We start from the raw sequence: 20,311 nt of genomic DNA on the forward strand, positions 1-20,311 counted from the left end.
CAGAGAAGTTATTTGAGCCCTCTTGTGTTAAGACAAAATTAAAGTATCTGTTCAATTCTTTTGCCATTTCTTTGTTCTCCATTATAATTGCCCCGGCTTCTGACTGGTGAGTGACCCAAGTTTGCCTTAATTAATCTTTTTCTCTTCACATATTTATGCAAAGTTTACGGTCAGTTTCTATGTTCCCTGCAATTTTATTCTCATGCTCTACTTTTCCCCTTTTGATCAATTTTTTTGTCCTCTTTTACTGAATTCTAAAATGCTCCCAAACCTCAGGCTTGCTGCTTTTTCTGGCAATTTTATATGTCCCCTCTTTGGATTTATTATCCTGAATTTCTTTTGTAAGCCATGGCTGAGCCACCTTTTCCCTTTTACTTTTGTGCCAATGAATAATTGTTGTAATTCGTGCACACTATTTAAATATGAACCATTGCCTATCCACCGTCAGCTCCTTTAGTAAGGTTCCCCAATCTATCCTTGCCAGTTCGCACCCCATATCTTGATAGCTCCCTTTATTAAGATTCAGTTACAACTAGTTAAATGTCACAGCTGGGGGCTTCATGAAGGACCGCCCTGTAGGCTTCGCTGTACAGTCCATTTACAGCTACATTTAGCATCAAGTTATTTTCTTGTCGTATAACCGGAGCACAAAATGTAGCTCAACTTCTCAGTTGCAAGGTATGATAGGTGTCACATCACTTGTAATTTATAGACTTACAAAATATTACTCTGTGAAAGGGTGAACATAAATGATTGACATAAACTCAAATTACCATGAACAAAAGAATGATACAGTCTCCCTCTTCAATATAAATCATCAGGAAAGCTTGTGACTAATCAAGTGCAGTTTGTACAACTGATGTCAATTCTAATGATTTTATCTGAAAAAGTATGATGAAAGTGCCATTTATGCATGCTGACCTGATTTAACCAGTTTAAATGATGTCTATTATAATGTGGATGAACAACCAAGGACAGTTATTTCAGGAACTTGATAAAACCCTATAAAATTTCTCCCATGTAGCATCTTACTTTTTCCCCCATATAAAAGTCAATCAGAGCAATAGGCCAGTCACGATCTATAAGCAGGCAAACAACAGGATAACAGCTGGTGACTAAGATAATGAGTTTGAAATCAGGATGAAACGATGTGCATCATTTCATCATCCACATGGAAAGCAAGCTGCGATTTCAGGTACAGCCAGATTGCTGTCCATGTGTTTACACTCCTTGATAAGTAGTCAGTTTAGTGAAGAAATGTTCATACAGGCCAATATAACCAATTAACCACTCAGGACAGTTAATGCACTGATTTGGAAAACGGCCTTTTGTCCGCTTTGTCCAACTACCCAGTGGGCAAACTACACTCACCCTAAGAAATCTATAACAACGCATAGCTCTGGGATTTGGCAACACTTATGGAGTGGTGCAGAATCTGGCAGAAACAAGCAAGGTGAGCCAAAGCTGGATATGAGGGCCTAGGAAAATTTCAGATACTGTTTTTTTTGCATTGTTTAAACATACAAACATAGAAAAACTACAGCACAAAACAGGCCCTTTGGCCCCACAAGTTGTGCCGAACATATCCCTACCTTTTAGGCCTACCTATAACCCTCCATCCTATTAAGTCCCATGTACTCATCCAGGAGTCTCTTAAAAGACCCTATTGAGTTTGCCTCCACCACCACTGACGGCAGCCGATTCCACTCGCCCACCCTGTGTGTGAAAAACTTCCCCCTAACATTTCCCCTGTACCTACACCCAGCACCTTAAACCCATGTCCTCTCGTAGCAGCCATTTCCAACCTGGGAAAAAGCCTCTGAGAATCCACCCGATCTATGCCTCTCAACATCTCATATACCTCTATTAGGTCTCCCCTCATCCTACGTCTCTCCAAGGAGAAAAGACTGAGCTCCCTCAGCCTATCCTCATAAGGCATGCCACTCAATCCAGGCAACATCCTTGTAAATCTCCTCTGCACCCTTTCAATCTTTTCCACATCCTTCCTGTAATGAGGCGACCAGAACTGAGCACAGTACTCCAAGTGGGGTCTGACGAGGGTCTTATATAGCTGCATCATTATCCCCGGACTCCTAAACTCAATCCCTCGATTGATAAAGGCCAGCACACCATACGCCTTCTTAACCACCTCCTCCACCTGCGGGGCCGATTTTAGAGTCCTATGGACCCGGACCCCAAGGTCCTTCTGATCCTCTACAGTACTAAGAGTCTTTCCCATTATATTGTACTCCTTCATCCCATTCGACCTGCCAAAATGGACCACTACGCATTTATCTGGGTTGAAGTCCATCTGCCCAGTCTTGCATCCTATCTATGTCCCTCTGTAACTTCTGACATCCCTCCAGACTACCCACAACCCCACCAACCTTCTTGTCGTCGGCAAACTTACCAACCCATCCCTCCACTTCCTCATCCAGGTCATTTATGAAAATGACAAACAGCAAGGGTCCCAGAACAGATCCCTGGGGCACACCACTGGTGACCGACCTCCATTTAGAAAAAGACCCATCTATACCCACTCTCTGCCTCCTTTGGGCAAGCCAGTTCTGGATCCACAGGGCAGCAGCCCCTTGGATCCCATGCCCTCTCACTTTTTCGAGAAGCCTTGCATGGGGGACCTTATTGAATGCCTTCTAAAATCCATATAAACCACATCTACCATTTTCCCCTCGTCAATGTGTTTAGTCACATTTTCGAAGAACTCCACCAGGCTCGTAAGGCACGATCTGCCTTTGACAAAGCCATGCTGAGTATTCTTGAGCATACTAAACCTCTCTAAATGCTCATAAATCTTGTCCCTCAGGATCTTCTCCATCAGCTTACCAACCACTGAGGTTAGACTCACCGGTTGGTAATTTCCTGGGCTATCCCTATTCCCCTTTTGAAAATAGGAACCACATCCGCAATCCTCCAGCACCTCTCCCGTCTCCATCGACGACGCAAAGATGATCGCCAGAGGCTCTGCAATCTCTTCCCTCACCTCCCACAGTAACCTGGGGTACATCCGATCCGGACCCGACGACTTATCTATCATGATGCCATTCAAAGATTCATAACAACATAATGTTATCTATGAAAAGATCCTCTCAGGGTAAAGTAGAAGTCAGTAGTGCTTCGTTCAATTTCTTTCACAAACTAACATTTTGGGAAACTATGAGACGTGACATGTGGCTCGTGCAGAATACTCGGGACAAAAGGGTGACTTTGGACAAAGTTCCAACAGCTCACCACGGAAGCTTTCCTTGTTCATATATGGATGTGTTGCGGAGTAAACGATTTGAGATTGATTGCTGTGATGAATCAACAATCCCTTTATCATGGTTTCATCCAACTGTCTGGATAGTAGAAGGCAAAGTTGATGGGACTTCAGCCTTTATTCCATCTTCTGTGATTGCTGACCAAATCTCAAATGACAGCGCTCAGCTGAAGCTGCGAAGATTGAAGCCTGGTTGTCCTGGGTTTGGAGATTTCATTTTTAAATCAGGTTCAAGTTTAATTATTATTGTCACAAGTAGGCACAAGTCACACTGCAATGAAATTATTGTGAAAATCCCCTAGTCGCCAGGGGACCAGTTCGGGTACACAGAGAATTTAGCATGGCCAATGCACCTAACCAGCACGTCTTTCGGACTGCGGAGGAAACCGGAGCACCCGGAGGAAACCCATGCGGACACGGGGAGAATGTGCAGCCTCCACACAGTCAATGACCCAAACTGGAAATTGAACCCGGGTCCCTGACACAGAGGCAGCAATGCTAACCACTGTGCCACCGTGCAAGAAAGCTTAGCAAAGGGCCGTGGTCTATTGTGTGGCAACAACATTAAAGAGAGCATGTAAAAGACTATATATAGTAAATCAGAGTCATGATCAGGTATCCCCAATCTTGGGTTTTAAATGGTTCAAGAACCTAGCAATGGTAGAGAAGATCATTGGTTGCATGGCTGGATTAGAGTCATGATGTGGAGATGCCGGCGTTGGACTGGGGTGAACACAGTAAGAGTTTTAACAACACCAGGTTAAAGTCCAACAGGTTTATTTGGTAGCAAATACCATTAGCTTTCGGAGCGCTGCTCCTTCGTCAGATGGAGTGGAAATGTGCTCTCAAACAGGGCACAGAGTCACAAAATCAAGTTACAGAATACTGATTAGAATGCGAATCCCAGCAACTTGCGGGCTATCCTGTCTAGAGACAATACACATCTCTTTAGCCTGTGCTTAATGCTCCCTCCATCCACATTGTCTGTATCTTTAAGATCTGGTTGGCTGTAGGGATTCACATTCTAATCAGTATTCTGTAACTTGATTTTGTGGATCTGTGCCCTGTTTGAGAGCACATTTCCACTCCATCTGACGAAGGAGCAGCGCTCCGAAAGCTAATGGTATTTGCTCCCAAATAAACCTGTTGGACTTTAACCTGGTGTTGTTAAAACTCTTACTGTATTAGAGTCGGCAGACTGTATACTGCTGGTCACATGATAATTCCATCTCTCGGAATTCAAATTCTTGTAGAGCTGGAACTAGCAACCATCTGTGACTACATAGACACAGTAGCGCAATGGCCATGATATTCAGGAGTTCGAATCCCATTTGTTTTTCCAACCACGTAGCTAGCATCTGGGTAACAACATATGTTTTCAAAGCTACTTCTCAGGTCCATGAAGCGTGGACAATAAATGTGGCTTTGCCACCCTTAACCTCAAATCAAAAATAATCAGAATCCTCAGGAACCCATCTTATCTATAAATCATTGCATAATTTATTTAAGCAAAAGATGAAATATATAACTGATCCTACCTGAGGAACCTCTGTGAACTCTGATCCCACAGACCCATCTGACAACTGTGTGCCATTTATGGAAACCTGAAGAACAAAATATTGACACATGAGTAAAAGAAAACATTAGAAAGCTAACCAGAAATCAAAAAGCAGAATACTTGTGGATGCCAGAAATCTCAAATAAAAATAAAAATGCTGGAAACACTCTGAGGTTATAGCAGCATCTGTGCAGAGAGACAGGGAGTTAGCATTTCAGGTCTGTGACCTTTCACCAGATGAAAAACAGTTCATGCCCATTTGATGAGAGGTCACAGATCTGAAACATTAACTACTGTTTTTCTCTCCACAGATGCTGCCAGACCTGATGGGTTTTTCCAGCATTTTTTGCTTTCATCTCTCCTCATTCATATCGTTTGTCTTTGGCATCATCCTGACTTATTAAAAATATTCTAAGATCAGTCCACCCATCCTTAATTTGGATATTGGCCAAGAATGTCCTTCGTGCCTCTCCCATTCCTCTGACAACACCACTCCAACAGAAACACAGTGGGAACACCTGAAGCGTGGGTCCTTCTGATGTAAAAGCTGGCAGTGCACTTTGTGACAAAACACCAGGACATTCCTGCAGGTGTTCTGGTCAATGTCCCATTCAGCCTGGATTTACTGGCTATATAAATGCTAGCCGCTGTTGTTCAAAAATGCTCAGAGCACCCTTTATGGCCTTCAAATTGGAGGCTTCTAGCTCAGTGCACCAGGCAGCATTCAGAGGACATGCAGGTGAAAGGACCGACTCCAGTCCACTAATCCATCCACTTTGTCACTGGGATTTCAGAAAATACAATTGTCATGGTAAACATTCAGTGACAATCAGCCAGCAATATAATTACAGATTGTATTCCTTCAAACTTTAGGCTGTCCCCAGGTGCATTAACACTGCTGGCAACTACTTGTTCCAGATCTCTTGTTGCTTGTGTCAATAGTAGGATGTGTGATAGTTACGCATAGCACAGAAGAAATATATTGCCACAACACCAAATTATAATTCTTCTCGTACCATTATGCCAAGCAAACCTAGTGACAACACTGGTACTTGGCACAATGCCCTCTATTTTAAAATAATTAAGGATTGTCCACTGAAGCATACGTGAATTTTAAACTTACATGACCCGAAAAGTCTAGGGAGGGTCACGTGATGAGAGCACGGGAATAACTGTGTTTCCATGAGCTCTGGCACTACTCAGCCTGTAATCCTTTTGGTTATCGCGTTTACACAGCTTGTAATTACCTAACCCTGGAGTGAGAACTCCATTTTATGTCACTGGAAGATTTCTGGCTGAAGGTTGGTGACAAAATGCCAAGAAATTCAAAGACAATTATCGACAAGAGGGCAGTCAGAAGTAACTTGGGTGAAGGTGACACCAACATGGCAACCTAATGAACTGTCATGATTCCGCACATGAGGACGGCCTCAACCGGGATCTTGGGTTCATGTCGCACCATCTGTAATCCCCACGACTTGCCTGGGCTTGCAAAATCTCACTAACTGTCCTGTCTGGAGACAATACACATCTCTTTAACCTGTCCTTAACGCTCTCTCCACTCACATTGTCTGTACCTTTAAGACTTGATTACCTGTAAAGACTCACATTCCAACCATTATTTTGTAAATTGAGTTTGTGTCTTTATATGCCCTGTTTGTGAACAGAGCTCCCACTTACCTGACGAAGGAGCAGCGCTCCAAAAGCTAGTGGCTTTTGCTACCAAATAAACCAGTTGGACTTTAACCTGGTGTTGTGAGATTTCTTACCTAATGAACTGACAGGCTCTCGATCCAGCACTCAAAAGCATTTGATTTGATTTGTTATATGTATTAACGTAAAGTGAAGAGTATTGTTTCTTGCGCGCTATACTGACAAAGCATATTCATTCATAGAGAAGGAAACGAGAGAATGCAGAATGTAGTGTTACAGCCATAGTTAGGATGTTAGAATGAAGTTTTAGAAGCATAGAACAAGAGTAAAAGATAGAATTAGAAGGTATGCTGGGCACAGCTTGCAAGAAGTCGCCTCGCTTGCATTACAACTGATGACTGCTAATATTAAGGTATTTGATGAGAAACTTGGTTTATTAGCGCAAAATATCAGTGCTCATGCTATAGAACTTCAGAATACAGGCAAAAAGCGAATTGAAGTGGAGGAGAGAATTGTTACTGTCGAAAATGCCACTTCCTCGGTTGAGTTAAGGTCCACTTTCAATCCTTGGAAAAGCAGCTGCGTGGTAGATCAGAATTCCCTGCTAATCTGGAGAACCAAGGCCGGAGGGAAAATGCCCAGATCATCGGTTTGCCAGAAGGAGCCGAGGGTAAGCTCCCAGTTAAATTCTCTGAGAGCTGGCTACAACATTCCCTTAATTCAGGAACACATCAGAAATGTATTAAGTTTGTAATCCCACCTCTGAGGCCTAGGGACAATCAATGACCCTGCTCCATAATTATGCATTTTCATAACTTCAAGGATTGCCAAAGAGTATTGGAGGCAGCGTGACGTAATTGGGCCTTGCTCTATGATGGACCAAAGGTCTCTTTCTTTCAAGATTTCTCAGTGGTGATACAACACAGGCGCAGGAGCTTTGATGAAATTAGAAAAAAACTAAAGACCATTGGAGTGCAATATGCCATACCGTATCCGACTATACTGGGGGTGACATTTGACAACTTTATAAAGACGTCCGACAATCAGGGTATAGCTGTGGCTTTTGTGAACTCTGTGGAAGGCAACAATGTGGAGTAGCAGTCTGCAGTTCACTGTAAAATCCAGACTCGATCCCTTGTCATTATTAACTCCTTCCTGATTCTGTGTTGGTATTTATTACTCTGACAGGGACGATCTAATAATTGAACACTACATTGAGTTTTCATCCTTAAGATTGGCAGGACTTCCATTTGTCCTTAATGGAAAATATTCCTCAGCGTGCTCCTTCTAGTTAAGTAATACGCTGTGCAGATTGTACAACACTGGAGGGATATGTAAAAACTATCCTTTCTTTTCATCCATACACTTACAATGGCGGTATATATTTTAAGGTCTCCTTTGCTCTGATCATGGTAACCATGAGTAACACCAGTGCTGGGAGGTGGGTGAGTGGCTTAAGTCTTAATAGCAAGGGTTTGAATGCAGAATGGGTGCCCTGTACTTGCCCTTTTCGTGACATATCTTATTTCCTCTTTTTTTGATAACAAAGATTCCTTGAATTATGGAAGGTTTGTAGGTATAGCCCTAAAGGGTCCTACTGTTGGTGAGGAAGACAGCCACAGAACTAACGGTTTCACGGTTTTTTATTCTGGGGTTAAATAATTGTTGATCGGTTCCTGCAAGAGTACAAACATAAGAACATAAGAAATAGGAGCAGGAGTAGGCCATCTAGCCCCTCGAGCCTGCCCCGCCATTCAATAAGATCATGGCTGATCTGACGTGGATCAGTACCACTTACCCGCCTGATCCCCATAACCCTTAATTCCCTTACCGATCAGGAATCCATCCATCCGCGCTTTAAACATATTCAGCGAGGTAGCCTCCACCACCTCAGTGGGCAGAGAATTCCAGAGATTCACCACCCTCTGGGAGAAGAAGTTCCTCCTCAACTCTGTCTTAAACCGACCCCCCTTTATTTTGAGGCTGTGTCCTCTCGTTTTAACTTCCTTACTAAGTGGAAAGAATCTCTCCGCCTCCACCCTATCCAGCCCCCGCATTATCTTATAAGTCTCCATAAGATCCCCCCTCATCCTTCTAAACTCCAACGAGTACAAACCCAATCTCCTCAGCCTCTCCTCATAATCCAAACCCCTCATCTCCGGTATCAACCTGGTGAACCTTCTCTGCACTCCCTCCAATGCCAATATATCCTTCCTCATATAAGGGGACCAATACTGCACACAGTATTCCAGCTGCGGCCTCACCAATGTCCTGTACAGGTGCATCAAGACATCCCTGCTTTTATATTCTATCCCCTTCGCAATATAGGCCAACATCCCATTTGCCTTCTTGATCACCTGTTGTACCTGCAGACTGGGCTTTTGCGTCTCATGCACAAGGACCCCCAGGTCCCTTTGCACGGTAGCATGTTTTAATTTGTTTCCATTGAGATAGTAATCCCATTTGTTATTATTTCCTCCAAAGTGTACAACCTCGCATTTCTCAACGTTATACTCCATTTGCCATATCCTCGCCCACTCACTCAGCCTGTCCAAATCTCTCTGCAGATCTTCTCCGTCCTCCACACGATTCACTTTTCCACTTATCTTTGTGTCGTCTGCAAACTTCGTTACCCTACACTCCGTCCCCTCCTCCAGATCATCTATATAAATGGTAAACAGTTGCGGCCCAAGTACCGATCCCTGCGGCACGCCACTAGTTACCTTCCTCCAACTGGAAAAACACCCATTAGTTACCTTCCTCCAACTGGAAAAACACCCATTTATTCCGACTCTTTGTTTCCTGTCGGATAGCCAGTCCCCAATCCACTTTAACAGACTACCCCCAACTCCATGTGCCCTAATCTTCTTCAGCAGCCTTTTATGGGGCACCTTATCAAACGCCTTTTGGAAATCCAAAAACACCGCATCCACCGGTTCTCCTCCATCAACCGCCCTAGTCACATCTTCATAAAAATCCAACATGTTCGTCAAGCACGACTTTCCCCTCATGAATCCATGCTGCGTCTGATTGATCGAACCATTTCTATCCAGATGCCCTGCTATCTCCTCTTTAATAATGGATTCCAGCATTTTCCCTACTACAGACGTTAAGCTGACCGGCCTATAGTTACCCGCCTTTTGTCTCCTTCCTTTTTTAAACAGCGGCGTAACATTAGCCGTTTTCCAATCAACCGGCACTACCCCAGAATGCAACGAGTTTTGATAAATAATCACTAACGCATCCACTATTACCTCTGACATTTCTTTCAATACCCTGGGATGCATTCCATCCGGACCCGGGGACTTGTCCACCTTCAGTCCCATTAGTCTACCCAGCACTGCCTCTCTGGTAACATTAATCGTATTAAGTATTTCTCCTGCTGCCAACCCTCTATCGTTAATATTTGGCAAACTATTTGTGTCCTCCACCGTGAAGACCGACACAAAAAACTTATTTAAAGACTCAGCCATATCCTCATTTCCCACTATTAACTCCCCCCTCTCGTCCTCCAAGGGTCCAACATTCACTCTAGCCACTCTATTCCTTTTTATATATTTATAAAAACTTTTACTATCATTTTTTATATTAATTGCTAGCCTAGCTTCATAGTCTATCCTTCCTTTCTTTATCTCTTTCTTAGTCTCTCTTTGTTGTTTCTTAAATTTTTCCCAATCACTTGTTTCTCCACTATTTTTGGCCACTCTGTACGCAGCTGTTTTTATTTTAATACTCTCCTTTATTTCCTTCGTTATCCACGGCTGGTTCTCCCTTTTCTTACAATCCTTGTTTTTTGCTGGAATATATTTTTGCTGAGAACTGAAAAGGATCTCCTTAAAAATCCTCCACTGTTCCTCAGCTATCCTACCTGCCAGCCTGCTCTCCCAGTCTACCTTAGCCAATTCATCCCTCATCCTATCATATTTCCCTCTGTTCAAACAGAGGACACTGGTTTGAGACCAAACTTTCTCCTCTTCCATCTGAATCAGAAATTCGACCATATTGTGGTCACTAGACCCAAGAGGGTCCTTCACAATAAGATCCTTAATTCTACCTACCTCGTTACACAATACCAGATCCAAAATAGCTCGTTCCCTCGTCGGTTCCGTAACATGCTGTTCAAGGAAACTATCCCGACAGCATTCTAAGAACTCTTCCTCCATTCCACCCTTACCGACTTGAGTCTGCCAGTCAATGTGCATGTTGAAGTCCCCCATGATTATTGCCGTTCCGTTTTTACACGCATCCCTTATCTGCTTGTTTATAGCCCTCCCTACCTCAACATTATTATTTGGGGGCCTATATACCACACCTACTAGTGTCTTTCTCCCTCTACTATTCCTCATCTCTACCCACTATTCCTCATCTCTACCCAAACAAGTCTCATATCTTTTAAAAATGCTTGATAATGTGTTGCTGGCATTTCTGGTATAGCTAGAGATTGGGGAAATATGTTTTAATGCAAGATCTGGGTGCATGGGTTCAAATCCCACCATGGCAGATGGTGAAATTTGAATGTAATAAAAATCTGAAATTAAAAATCTAACGATCATGAAACCATTGTTTGTCATAACCCATCTGGTTCATGAATGTCCTTTAGGAAAGGAAATCTGCCATTTTTACCTGTTCTGGCCTACGTACGACTCCAAATTCACATCCATGTGGTTGACCCTTAAATGCTCTGAAATGGAAAGTTGGGATATTGACTCACCTGAAGAAGGGGCTTGGAGCTCCGAAAGCTTGTGTGGCTTTTGCTACCAAATAAACCTGTTGGACTTTAACCTGGTGTTGTTAAACTTCTTACAATAAATGCTGGACCAGCCAGCGAAGTTCACACACCGTGAATGAATTTTTAAAAATGTCCTAGTGGGACAGGAAAATCTTTGGCTGTTTAGCCATTTTCTTTGTATCTACTCTCTCTGGCTGAATAAGTAATGGTAGTTACTTATTCGGCCAAAGAGAGGAAAATGGAATTCCTGATCCGCATACGCTGATCCAAATTGAATACATTCCGGAAAGTATGGGGCCCTATCTCAAATATATACGTTCCATAACATCTGACTTACTCCTACAAGGTTTTCCATAGGCGATGTAACACTGCTTCTAACATACGATATGCGAGGGTGTGTACTTATCCTTCTTTCCCCAATCCTGGTGATTGTCCTCTCTATTTTTTGTGTATGTTGAAGCACCAGGTATACTAAACATACTGAACCAACTGCATTGGTTTCCTCCTGTCTTTTCTACATTCATATGTGGAGAAATGATTAAACTGTACTGCACCAGTTTTGAGGGTGTGTTACGTTATTTGTAGAAATGCTAAAACTCTGATAAGGCTTTTTTATAAAAGCTTACACTGCAGAAACATTATTAATCATTCCAGACAACAAGTAGGAGCAGTTTGATTATGAAACATGTCAGAAGGGGCAGAGGGATCATCTCAATTAAAATTTCCATTTGGAAACCTTTTAGTGTGGGTTCAGTAATCGGATGCCCTGGACTTATTAAAGCTAAGCAAATAATGACAAGCTTTTATTGGAGAGAGGAGAATAGGCATGTCTATTTGGAAGCAGCTTAACCAATTCCCTACTAACCTAGTGTAGGCAGCCTTTGTGTACATTATGACAAGGCTTTTGCCTTTTCAGGGGAATCACCATCACATCAATTCCCAATTCTTCAGGTACACTAGCAGTGACACATGGTTAAGTCCTTACATTAGGTCATCTGAGAGAGACAGCACACAGTTTATGTAACAAGTTATTTTGTGACCCGCACAGGTTTTTTAAAAATCGGTTACGAGTATTTTGCTATTTGAAAAATAATGAAGTTTCCCCCACAACCAAGTCTCTGGCTGGGATGGATGACCGCCTACTCATAGCAACCGACAATGCAAATCAAGCAGCTAATTGCAGGCTCCAAGCACTTGGTTTTTCTTTGGAATGTTATGAATTTTCGTAAGCCAATTCAATGCTTTGTTCTTTGCAGAAATACCAAAACAAATAATTTCCAAAACTGTGCTTCACTCTTTGGCAAAGGGTTACGTGAAGTTTCTGAACACAGCTAGTTTAACTGTCTTGCCCACTGCCACTAAAGCTCTCTGTTTCACCACGTTACCTCTAGTCTCTGGTTTCAAGCATTGAAACATTGACAATGCACCAGTCAATCTGGCTTAATAGATAAGGGACAACTTAAGGCCTTTCTTTCACTTGCAACAATGTGCAATTGAATGGGCCAGCAGAAATAGTCTAAATCTGCTGTGGCTATTACAGAGACCTGGCTCAAATGAGGGCAGCACAGGATATTAAATATTCCTGGTTGCAAGGTGTTCAGGAAAGATAGGACAGGAAAAGGAGGGGAGATAGCAGTAGGAGGAGCGCTCATTGCAGAGTGGCCCAGAGGGATCAAAGACAGAACCTATTCAGCTTAAACTAAGGAACAGAGAGGATGCAATTACATTGTTCAGTTTAGTCTATAGGTTACCAACTAGTAGGAAAAAGAGTTGGTTAGCTCAGTTGGCTGGTTCGTGGTGCAGAGTAGAGTGATGCCAAATTTCCTTACTGGCTGAGGTTATTCATGAAGACCCACTTTCTCACCCTTGCCCCTCACCTGAGGTGTGATGATTTTCAGGTTAAAATTATCAGTCAAAGGGAGACCAGCCTATGGCCATCTGGTATAATGGTTACTTTACCTTTTTAGATGTAGAGGAATAATGTGCAAGAAGTATGAAGTAGTGATAAAGGGACACTTTAGTTACTTAGACTGCAATAGTAATCGTGTAAAGGGCAGAGGGTCCTTAGCGTTGTGAAGCAGCAATGCTAATCACTGTGCCACCGTGCCGCCCATCATTTCCATTCCCAAATGCAAGGTTATTCACTTTGGAGGAAATAATAGCAAATTGGATTATCTAAATGGAAAAAATTACAACATGCTACTGTGCAAAGGGACCTGGGGGTCCTTGTTCATGAGACGCAAAAACCCAGTCTGCAGGTGCAACAGGTGATCAAGAAGGCAAATGGGATGTTGGCCTATATCACAAGGGGGATAGAATATAAAAGCAGAGATGTCTTGCTGCATCTGTACAGGGCATTGGTGAGGCCGCAGCTGGAATACTGTGTGCAGTATTGGTCCCCTTATTTGCGGGAGGATATATTGGCCTTGGAGGGAGTGCAGAGAAGGTTCACCAGGTTGATACCAGAGATGAGGGGTGTTGATTATGAGGAGAGACTAAGCAGATTGGGTTTGTATTCGTTGGAATTTAGAAGGTTGAGGGGGATCTTATAGAGACCTATAAGATAATGAAGGGGCTGGATAGGGTAGAGATGGAGAAATTCTTTCCACTTAGAAAGGAAGCTAGAACTAGAGGGCACAGCCTCAAAATAAAGGGGGGTCAGTTTAGGACAGAGTTGAGGAGGAACTTCTTCTCTCAGAGGGTGGTGAATCTCTGGAATTCTCTGCCCACTGAAGTGGCGGAGGCTACCTTGTTGAATATGTTTAAATCACGGATAGATGGATTCCTGATCGGTAAGGGAATTAGGGGTTATAGGGATCAGGCGGGTAAGTGGAACTGATCCACTTCAGATCAGCCATGATCTTATTGAATGGCGGGGCAGGCTCGAGGGGCTAGATGGCCTACTCCTGCTCCTATTTCTTATGTTATGTTCTTTCCAATGGTTCTTAAGAATGAGATGGACCAAATGGATCCTGTGTCAGTGGGAGAACATTTAGGGGACAGACAGTGCTCACTGTATCATAAAGTTTAGGTTGGTTATGGAACAGCCCAGAGCAAGAATAATCAGTTGAGGGAATGCCAACCTCAAAAGGGTAGAAATATAAAAGTGCTGGAAAATTCAGCCGGTCTGGTAGTATCTGTGGAGAGGGAAACAATTTCAAGTCGAATAGGACTCTGCTACCTCCCTTTAATTCTGAAGAAATGTGATGGGTTTTATGTTTTTGTAAAAGGGAGGAGGAGCAGGTGGACAAAAGTGAAAAAACATACAATCATATGAATTAGGAATAGGTAGGAAGAACATAGAGAGACAATACAAAGAACAAGTCTTCTTCTGCCTGAGTGTGCTTCTATATTAACAAGCTTTTCAACCACCTCCTTAGTAAATGAGTATGCATTATTACAGGACAACCTTCATGCAGCACCATTCCCCAATCTGCAACAGAAAACAAGGTTGGTTTGTTTGACTTCTCAACATCCACCAGCATTACTTTATTATAGTATTCATCATTTAACTCACGACCCCAAGACCCTTCATATTGGGTCCAGTGCAGCACAACTGTTGAAATCGACTCTCACAATCTTGCTAGATATGGGATGTTTGTTGAATTGGAATTCAGTGCTGGTCTTACTTACTTACTTACTCTCTCAGAAAGCAAAAAACAACTGCTGGGTGATTTGGGCATCCCAGCTTCCATTCACCAAGTGAAATGCCCCTATTTAAATATGACTAGTTAAACAAATAAGTCAATACCAGAGGATGTATTTAGCATCAAGGAAGAATGTGACAAAATACAAGTCATGAAAAAGTACTTGCAGTGTGGGCCCGTACAAAATGGAGTTTACTTACAAAACCAATCATCAACTGATTAGGCCATTCTAAAGTGCTTAGCAGTAAAAGAAGAGGAAAGATAACATATAATGAAAAACTATTTTCTTTATGACCAGACCAACTAAGCAGTGACTGACATGCTTTGAAGCCAGTTTATTTTTAAGACAACATCTTTAAATATCAGAACCGTCACAAATAGATGAGTCGAGACATGAACTGGAGTAAATCTGAAGTTGTCAAAATAGTATGAAAAGATTTATAATAGAAAATTAAACCATGATCCCAAATTGTGGTACTGCAGGCTGTACTGCAAAAATTCAACTAGGGGTAATCGCTGTTTAGAACAAATCATTAAAAAAAGACAGGAAGCTGCCGTTCATATCAGACACCAAGACAAATCTTTATAAATGTATAGAAAACATTTCTTCCCACAGCCAATTTACCCAGCTCCTCTCCTGTGGGCAGAGACACACATTATTCATGCAAAAGATGAGAGAGAATCAGCAGGCTGTTCAAAGACAAAGGCAGAATCCAATCCTGTCCCAAACTGGTACCTGCACTTTCCCGAACAGGGATCACTGGGTTATAACTAGGAGCGGGAACTCCTCTGTTCGAGCCTAAGGATGCTCAAGACTTGTGGCACCGTTAGAAATCGAGGTCAACTAACTGAGAAGGATTGGTGATCTGAGAGCTTTTCTTTCTGACTCATTACCACACCGGATTGCTCACTGGCCTACTGAGCCTATCATACATCTCTGAGCCAAATAATACTCAGAGGAAATATTTTTCTTTTTAACCTTACTGCTCGATTTCCACTGTTAAATTTGCTGCAAAAAAGCACTATAAATAGAAAACTTCCCTTCACTTTCTCTCAGGTTACTGTGGTAAAATCACAGCAACCTCATTTGACTTGGCTACAGAAGTCAATAAGGCCCCAGCATGATCCAGTGGTCTACACCACATTGGCTGATCTCAGAAAGCCTCACCCTCTTCTGGATTGCATTGAGGACCACCTCCCTTCGGAAAAACCAAGCCAACTGGCCCACGTAGAGACAAGCGCTAAAATTTAGTTCAGCAGGTTTCAAAGCCAAATTTGCAACTCCATCATCATCCCTGGGTACATCCTGTCCCAGAGGTCAGATCCAACGGAGGTGATGGAACAGTGGGATACATTCTGGGGGGAGTTGCCCCGGGAGTCCTCAAAATAACTCTGATCCCAAGACATCTCAGCATAAGGTCAAACATAGGCAAAGAAACCTCCTCCTGATGACCATCTACCACCCTCCCTTAGCTGATGAATCCTCCATCTTGAATATCGCTGGTAAGCACGGAAGGTTGCAAGGGAACAGACTCTGGGTGGAGGACTTCAACGTCCATCATCAAGTGGCTCGGTACGCCACCACTGACCAAGCCCTGATAGATATTTCTGCCAGATTGGGCCTGCAGCAGTTGGTGAGAGCACCAAAAGGGAAAACTCCACTTGACCCCACCAATCTTTCTGTGGCAGGTGTATTTGCTATGGTAGTACTGGTAGGAATAACTACTGCACAGTCCCTGTGGAGATGTATCCTCTTACTGAGGATACTGTCAATCAGATTGCATGGCATAATAACTGTGCGAAATGGGATAGATTCAGAAGATCTAGCAGCTCAGAGCTTGGCATCCATGTGGCTCTGTGGGCCATCAATCACAATATGTAACCTCATGGCCTTGCAAGTAGCTCATCCCATTGGTTCAATGAAGAGCGCGGAAGCTCAACCCTAGTTCAATGAAGAGTGTGGGAGGCCATACCAGGAGCAGCGCCAGGCATACCTAAAAATGAGATGTCAGCCTGATGAACTTACAGCTCAGGCGGGATGTTGAACAGCAAAATAGAGTATAAAGGGCTAAGCAATCCCAGCCAATAGATTAGAACAATGCTCTACCGCCCTGCCACATTCAGTTGTGAATGGTGGTGGACAATTAAATAACTAACTAGGGGAGGAGGCTCCACAAACAACTCCATCACAACTGAGATGTCCAGCATTTCAGTCCAGCCAATTACCAGCCCATCAGTCTGTCCCCAAACATCCAAGTAATGGGCTGATAACTGGCAAGATTTTTCACACCACTCAAGCGCCAGATAATGACCATTTCCAACAAGAGAAAACTTAACCATCTGCCCTTGACATTCAACAGCAAGACCATTGCTGAATCTCCCACTATTAACATCCTGAGGGGTAATGCTTACCAGAAAATGAACTTGCCCATCCATCCCAGTGCCCCGCAAGTCTGTGTCCTCAGCCCCTTACTATACTCCTTATACACTTGTGACTGCGTGGCCAAATTCCCCTCCATTTTCAGGTTTGCTTATGACACCACTACAGTGGTCAGATCTCAAACAGCAACAAAACAGAGTACCTAGTGAAATGATGTGATGAAAATAATCTCATCCTTTTTATAAACCTAACAATTGTGAAGGAATGGTGAAATATTTCCAAGTCAGGGTGGTGTGGGGCTTGGAAGGGAACAGAGGTGGTGGTGTTCCTATGTATGTGCTGCATCTGTCCTTCTAGACAGTAGTGGTTGCAGATTTTTTGTCTGACAAGCTGTGGTGAGTTCCTGAAGTGCAACTAGTAGATGCTACACATCTACTGCCACTGTGCGTCAGTGGTGGAGGGAGTGAATGTTTGTAGATGAGGTGCCAATCAAGTGGGCTGCTTTGGCCTGGATTCTATCGAGTCTCAAGTGCTGTTGGAGCTGCACCCATCCAGGCAAGTGGGGAGCATTAGATCACACTCCTGACTTGTGCCTTGTAGATGGTGGACAGGCTTTAAGGAGTCTGCACCATGGACTATCTTGAATGTTGCTAATAAAACATATGCAGATCAAACTCAGTATATTAATTTCGAAACTACAATATGCTGTAAATTACTTACAGCAGATGTGTGAGAAAAGAATTTCTACTATAATTACTCAAAGGCAAACACTTCTGGGGTAATGCTAAAATGAGAAGCTGCTCAGAAAAATTGAACATGATCAAATTGGTGTTACTGTCTCAGTGATCCCAGATAATTCATTCCCACAGCTATTCCTTTTATAAATCCACATAAAAGATTGCAGCTTGAAAAGTCTAAACCGTAGCAACACTAAGCAACAATTTAGAGTGATCTAATTAACAGAGGTTAGAAATTCATACACTTGAGAAGCAATTGAACATTTTTAATTCAAATTTACGTCATCTTTCCCACCCATCTTAAAAGCTTTAGTCCAATTACACGTGGTATTCATACTGCAACATTGCAGTGTATGTTGCAAGCGAAGGCCAAGTGTCAGTTAATGACAAAGATAACTGACAGAACTCGGGTGCTGGCTAATACCTAGAGCGAAAGCCTGAGGGCACTATTTCACAGTTTGGAAACTACTATAACCAGCGGAATCATTTTACAGATGCAAGTTCTGGTTTTATTATGCCCTCAAATCTATTTTCAACAAACTGCAAGCAAACCTCTGTTATTAAGTAATAATTTACCCGAGGGCCTAAAAATGTCACAGACTACAGCAAGGGCATCCAAACTGCAACTTTCTGGGCAATTTTCAGCCTCTGATCTCCAGCAATCTTGAGAATCACAGAAGGAAACCATTTGGCCCATCATGTCTGCACTGGCTATTCAAACATGCATTACAACTTAGTGCCATTCCCTTGTACCCTCGCACATTGTTTCTATTCAAGTAATCATCCAATGCCTCTTGAATGCCTTGACTGATCCAGCCTCCACACCACACTTCCAGGCAGTGCATTCCAGACCCGAGCCACTTGTCGAATGAAATTGTTTATTCTCACTTCACATTTGCTTCTTTTGCAGAACATTTTAAATCCATTCTCTCTTGTTCTTGATCATTTACGAGCAGGAACAGTTCCTCCCTATCTACTCAGCCCAGCCTCCCATGATTTTGAACATCTTTATTAAATCTCCTCTTAGCGTTCTTCCCTCCAAGGAGAAAAGTCCCAACATATCTTCATTACTGAAGTTACTCATCCCTGGAAACATTTTTGTAAACCTCTTCTGCACTCTTTCCAATGCATTAACATCCTTCCTTTGGTACACAATATTCCAGCTGTTTTGTACAAGCTCAGCATAACCCCTTTGCTCTTGTACGTTATGCTCCTATTAATAAAGCCCTGACAACTCAGTCTCAGTTGTTATCATTTCTCATTCCTTAGTTTGTTTGTTCAAATTTTGTAGGCCACAGGATTTGAAAGGGGGATGCCTGTTAACACTGGTCTCTCCTATGGACAGGGTGGCTAGGAAGCAGTTAATTAAAGGTCAACAACGAAGGGACATAATTTTCATGTGACGGACAAGAGGTTTTGAGGGGATCTGTGGAAATCTTTTTTCACCTGGGGGTGGTGGGAGTCTGGAACTCATTGCCTGAAAAGGTCGTGGAGGCTCAAAACATCACATACACACAAAATTGAGGATGTTTAATGTTTAAAATAGTAACTATGTAGTACTTTCCCCTATATGTATAGTATTCTCTGCCTTTCATGATTGGTTATTCTACTTCAGTAGGTTCCGTAGCCTTGGCAAAAGCTTAATGAAAATAAAAAGTTTGGACTAAACCACACTGTCCAGTTCTGGGGGTCGCACCGTAGGAAGGATGTGAAGACATTAGAGAGGGTGCAGAAAGTATTCACAAGAATGATTCGAGGGATGAGGAACTTCAATTTTGAAGACAGATTTAAGAAGTTACGACTGTTTCCTTAGAGAAGAGATTTGAAAGAAGTATTCAAAATCATAGTCTGGCCAGAGTAGATGGGGACTAAGTGTTCCCACTCATGAAAGATTATTTCCCTTGTGGGAGAGTCTAGGACCAGGCATAATCTCAAGGTAAGGGGTCATCCATTTAAGACAGAGATGAGGGGGAGTTTCTTCTCTAAGAGGATAGTGAATCTGTGGAATTCTTTACTGCAGAAGGCTGGAGAGGCTAGGTCATTAAGTATGTTTAAGGCTCATTTTTAATCAGTAAAGGAATCAAGGGTTATGGGGATTAGGCAGGAAAGTGAAGTTGAGGACTATCACATCAGGTCAGTTATGGTCTCAGTAAATGGCAGAGCAGGCTCAATGGGCTGAATGGCCCCCTTCTCCTCTGTCTCACAGAGAATGAGAAGTCAGAGATTGGGGTAATTTGTAAATGATGCCAAAGTGTTGCAAGGAGAGATGAAGGATTGGAATGTACTGCCTCAGAGGGTGGTGGCAGCTGGTTCAACTGCAACACTGGACA

The 20,311-nt window shown here is 42.8% G+C and overlaps 1 protein-coding gene across 3 annotated transcripts in view; it reads right to left on the reverse strand.

Moving 5' to 3' along the window:
• The window catches only part of fam193a (family with sequence similarity 193 member A), a 206,912-nt gene that overhangs the window by 85,105 nt on the left and 101,496 nt on the right, over positions 1 to 20,311 (reverse strand). For all 3 annotated transcript variants that reach the window (XM_078215170.1, XM_078215168.1, XM_078215167.1), the window contains exon 2: positions 4,816 to 4,881. In XM_078215170.1, the coding sequence (XP_078071296.1) occupies positions 4,816 to 4,881 (66 nt within the window). The remainder of the gene's footprint in view (positions 1 to 4,815; positions 4,882 to 20,311) is intronic.

The sequence above is a fragment of the Mustelus asterias genome, chromosome 6 (assembly GCF_964213995.1).
Source record: "Mustelus asterias chromosome 6, sMusAst1.hap1.1, whole genome shotgun sequence".
Classification (NCBI taxonomy): Eukaryota; Metazoa; Chordata; class Chondrichthyes; order Carcharhiniformes; family Triakidae; genus Mustelus; species Mustelus asterias.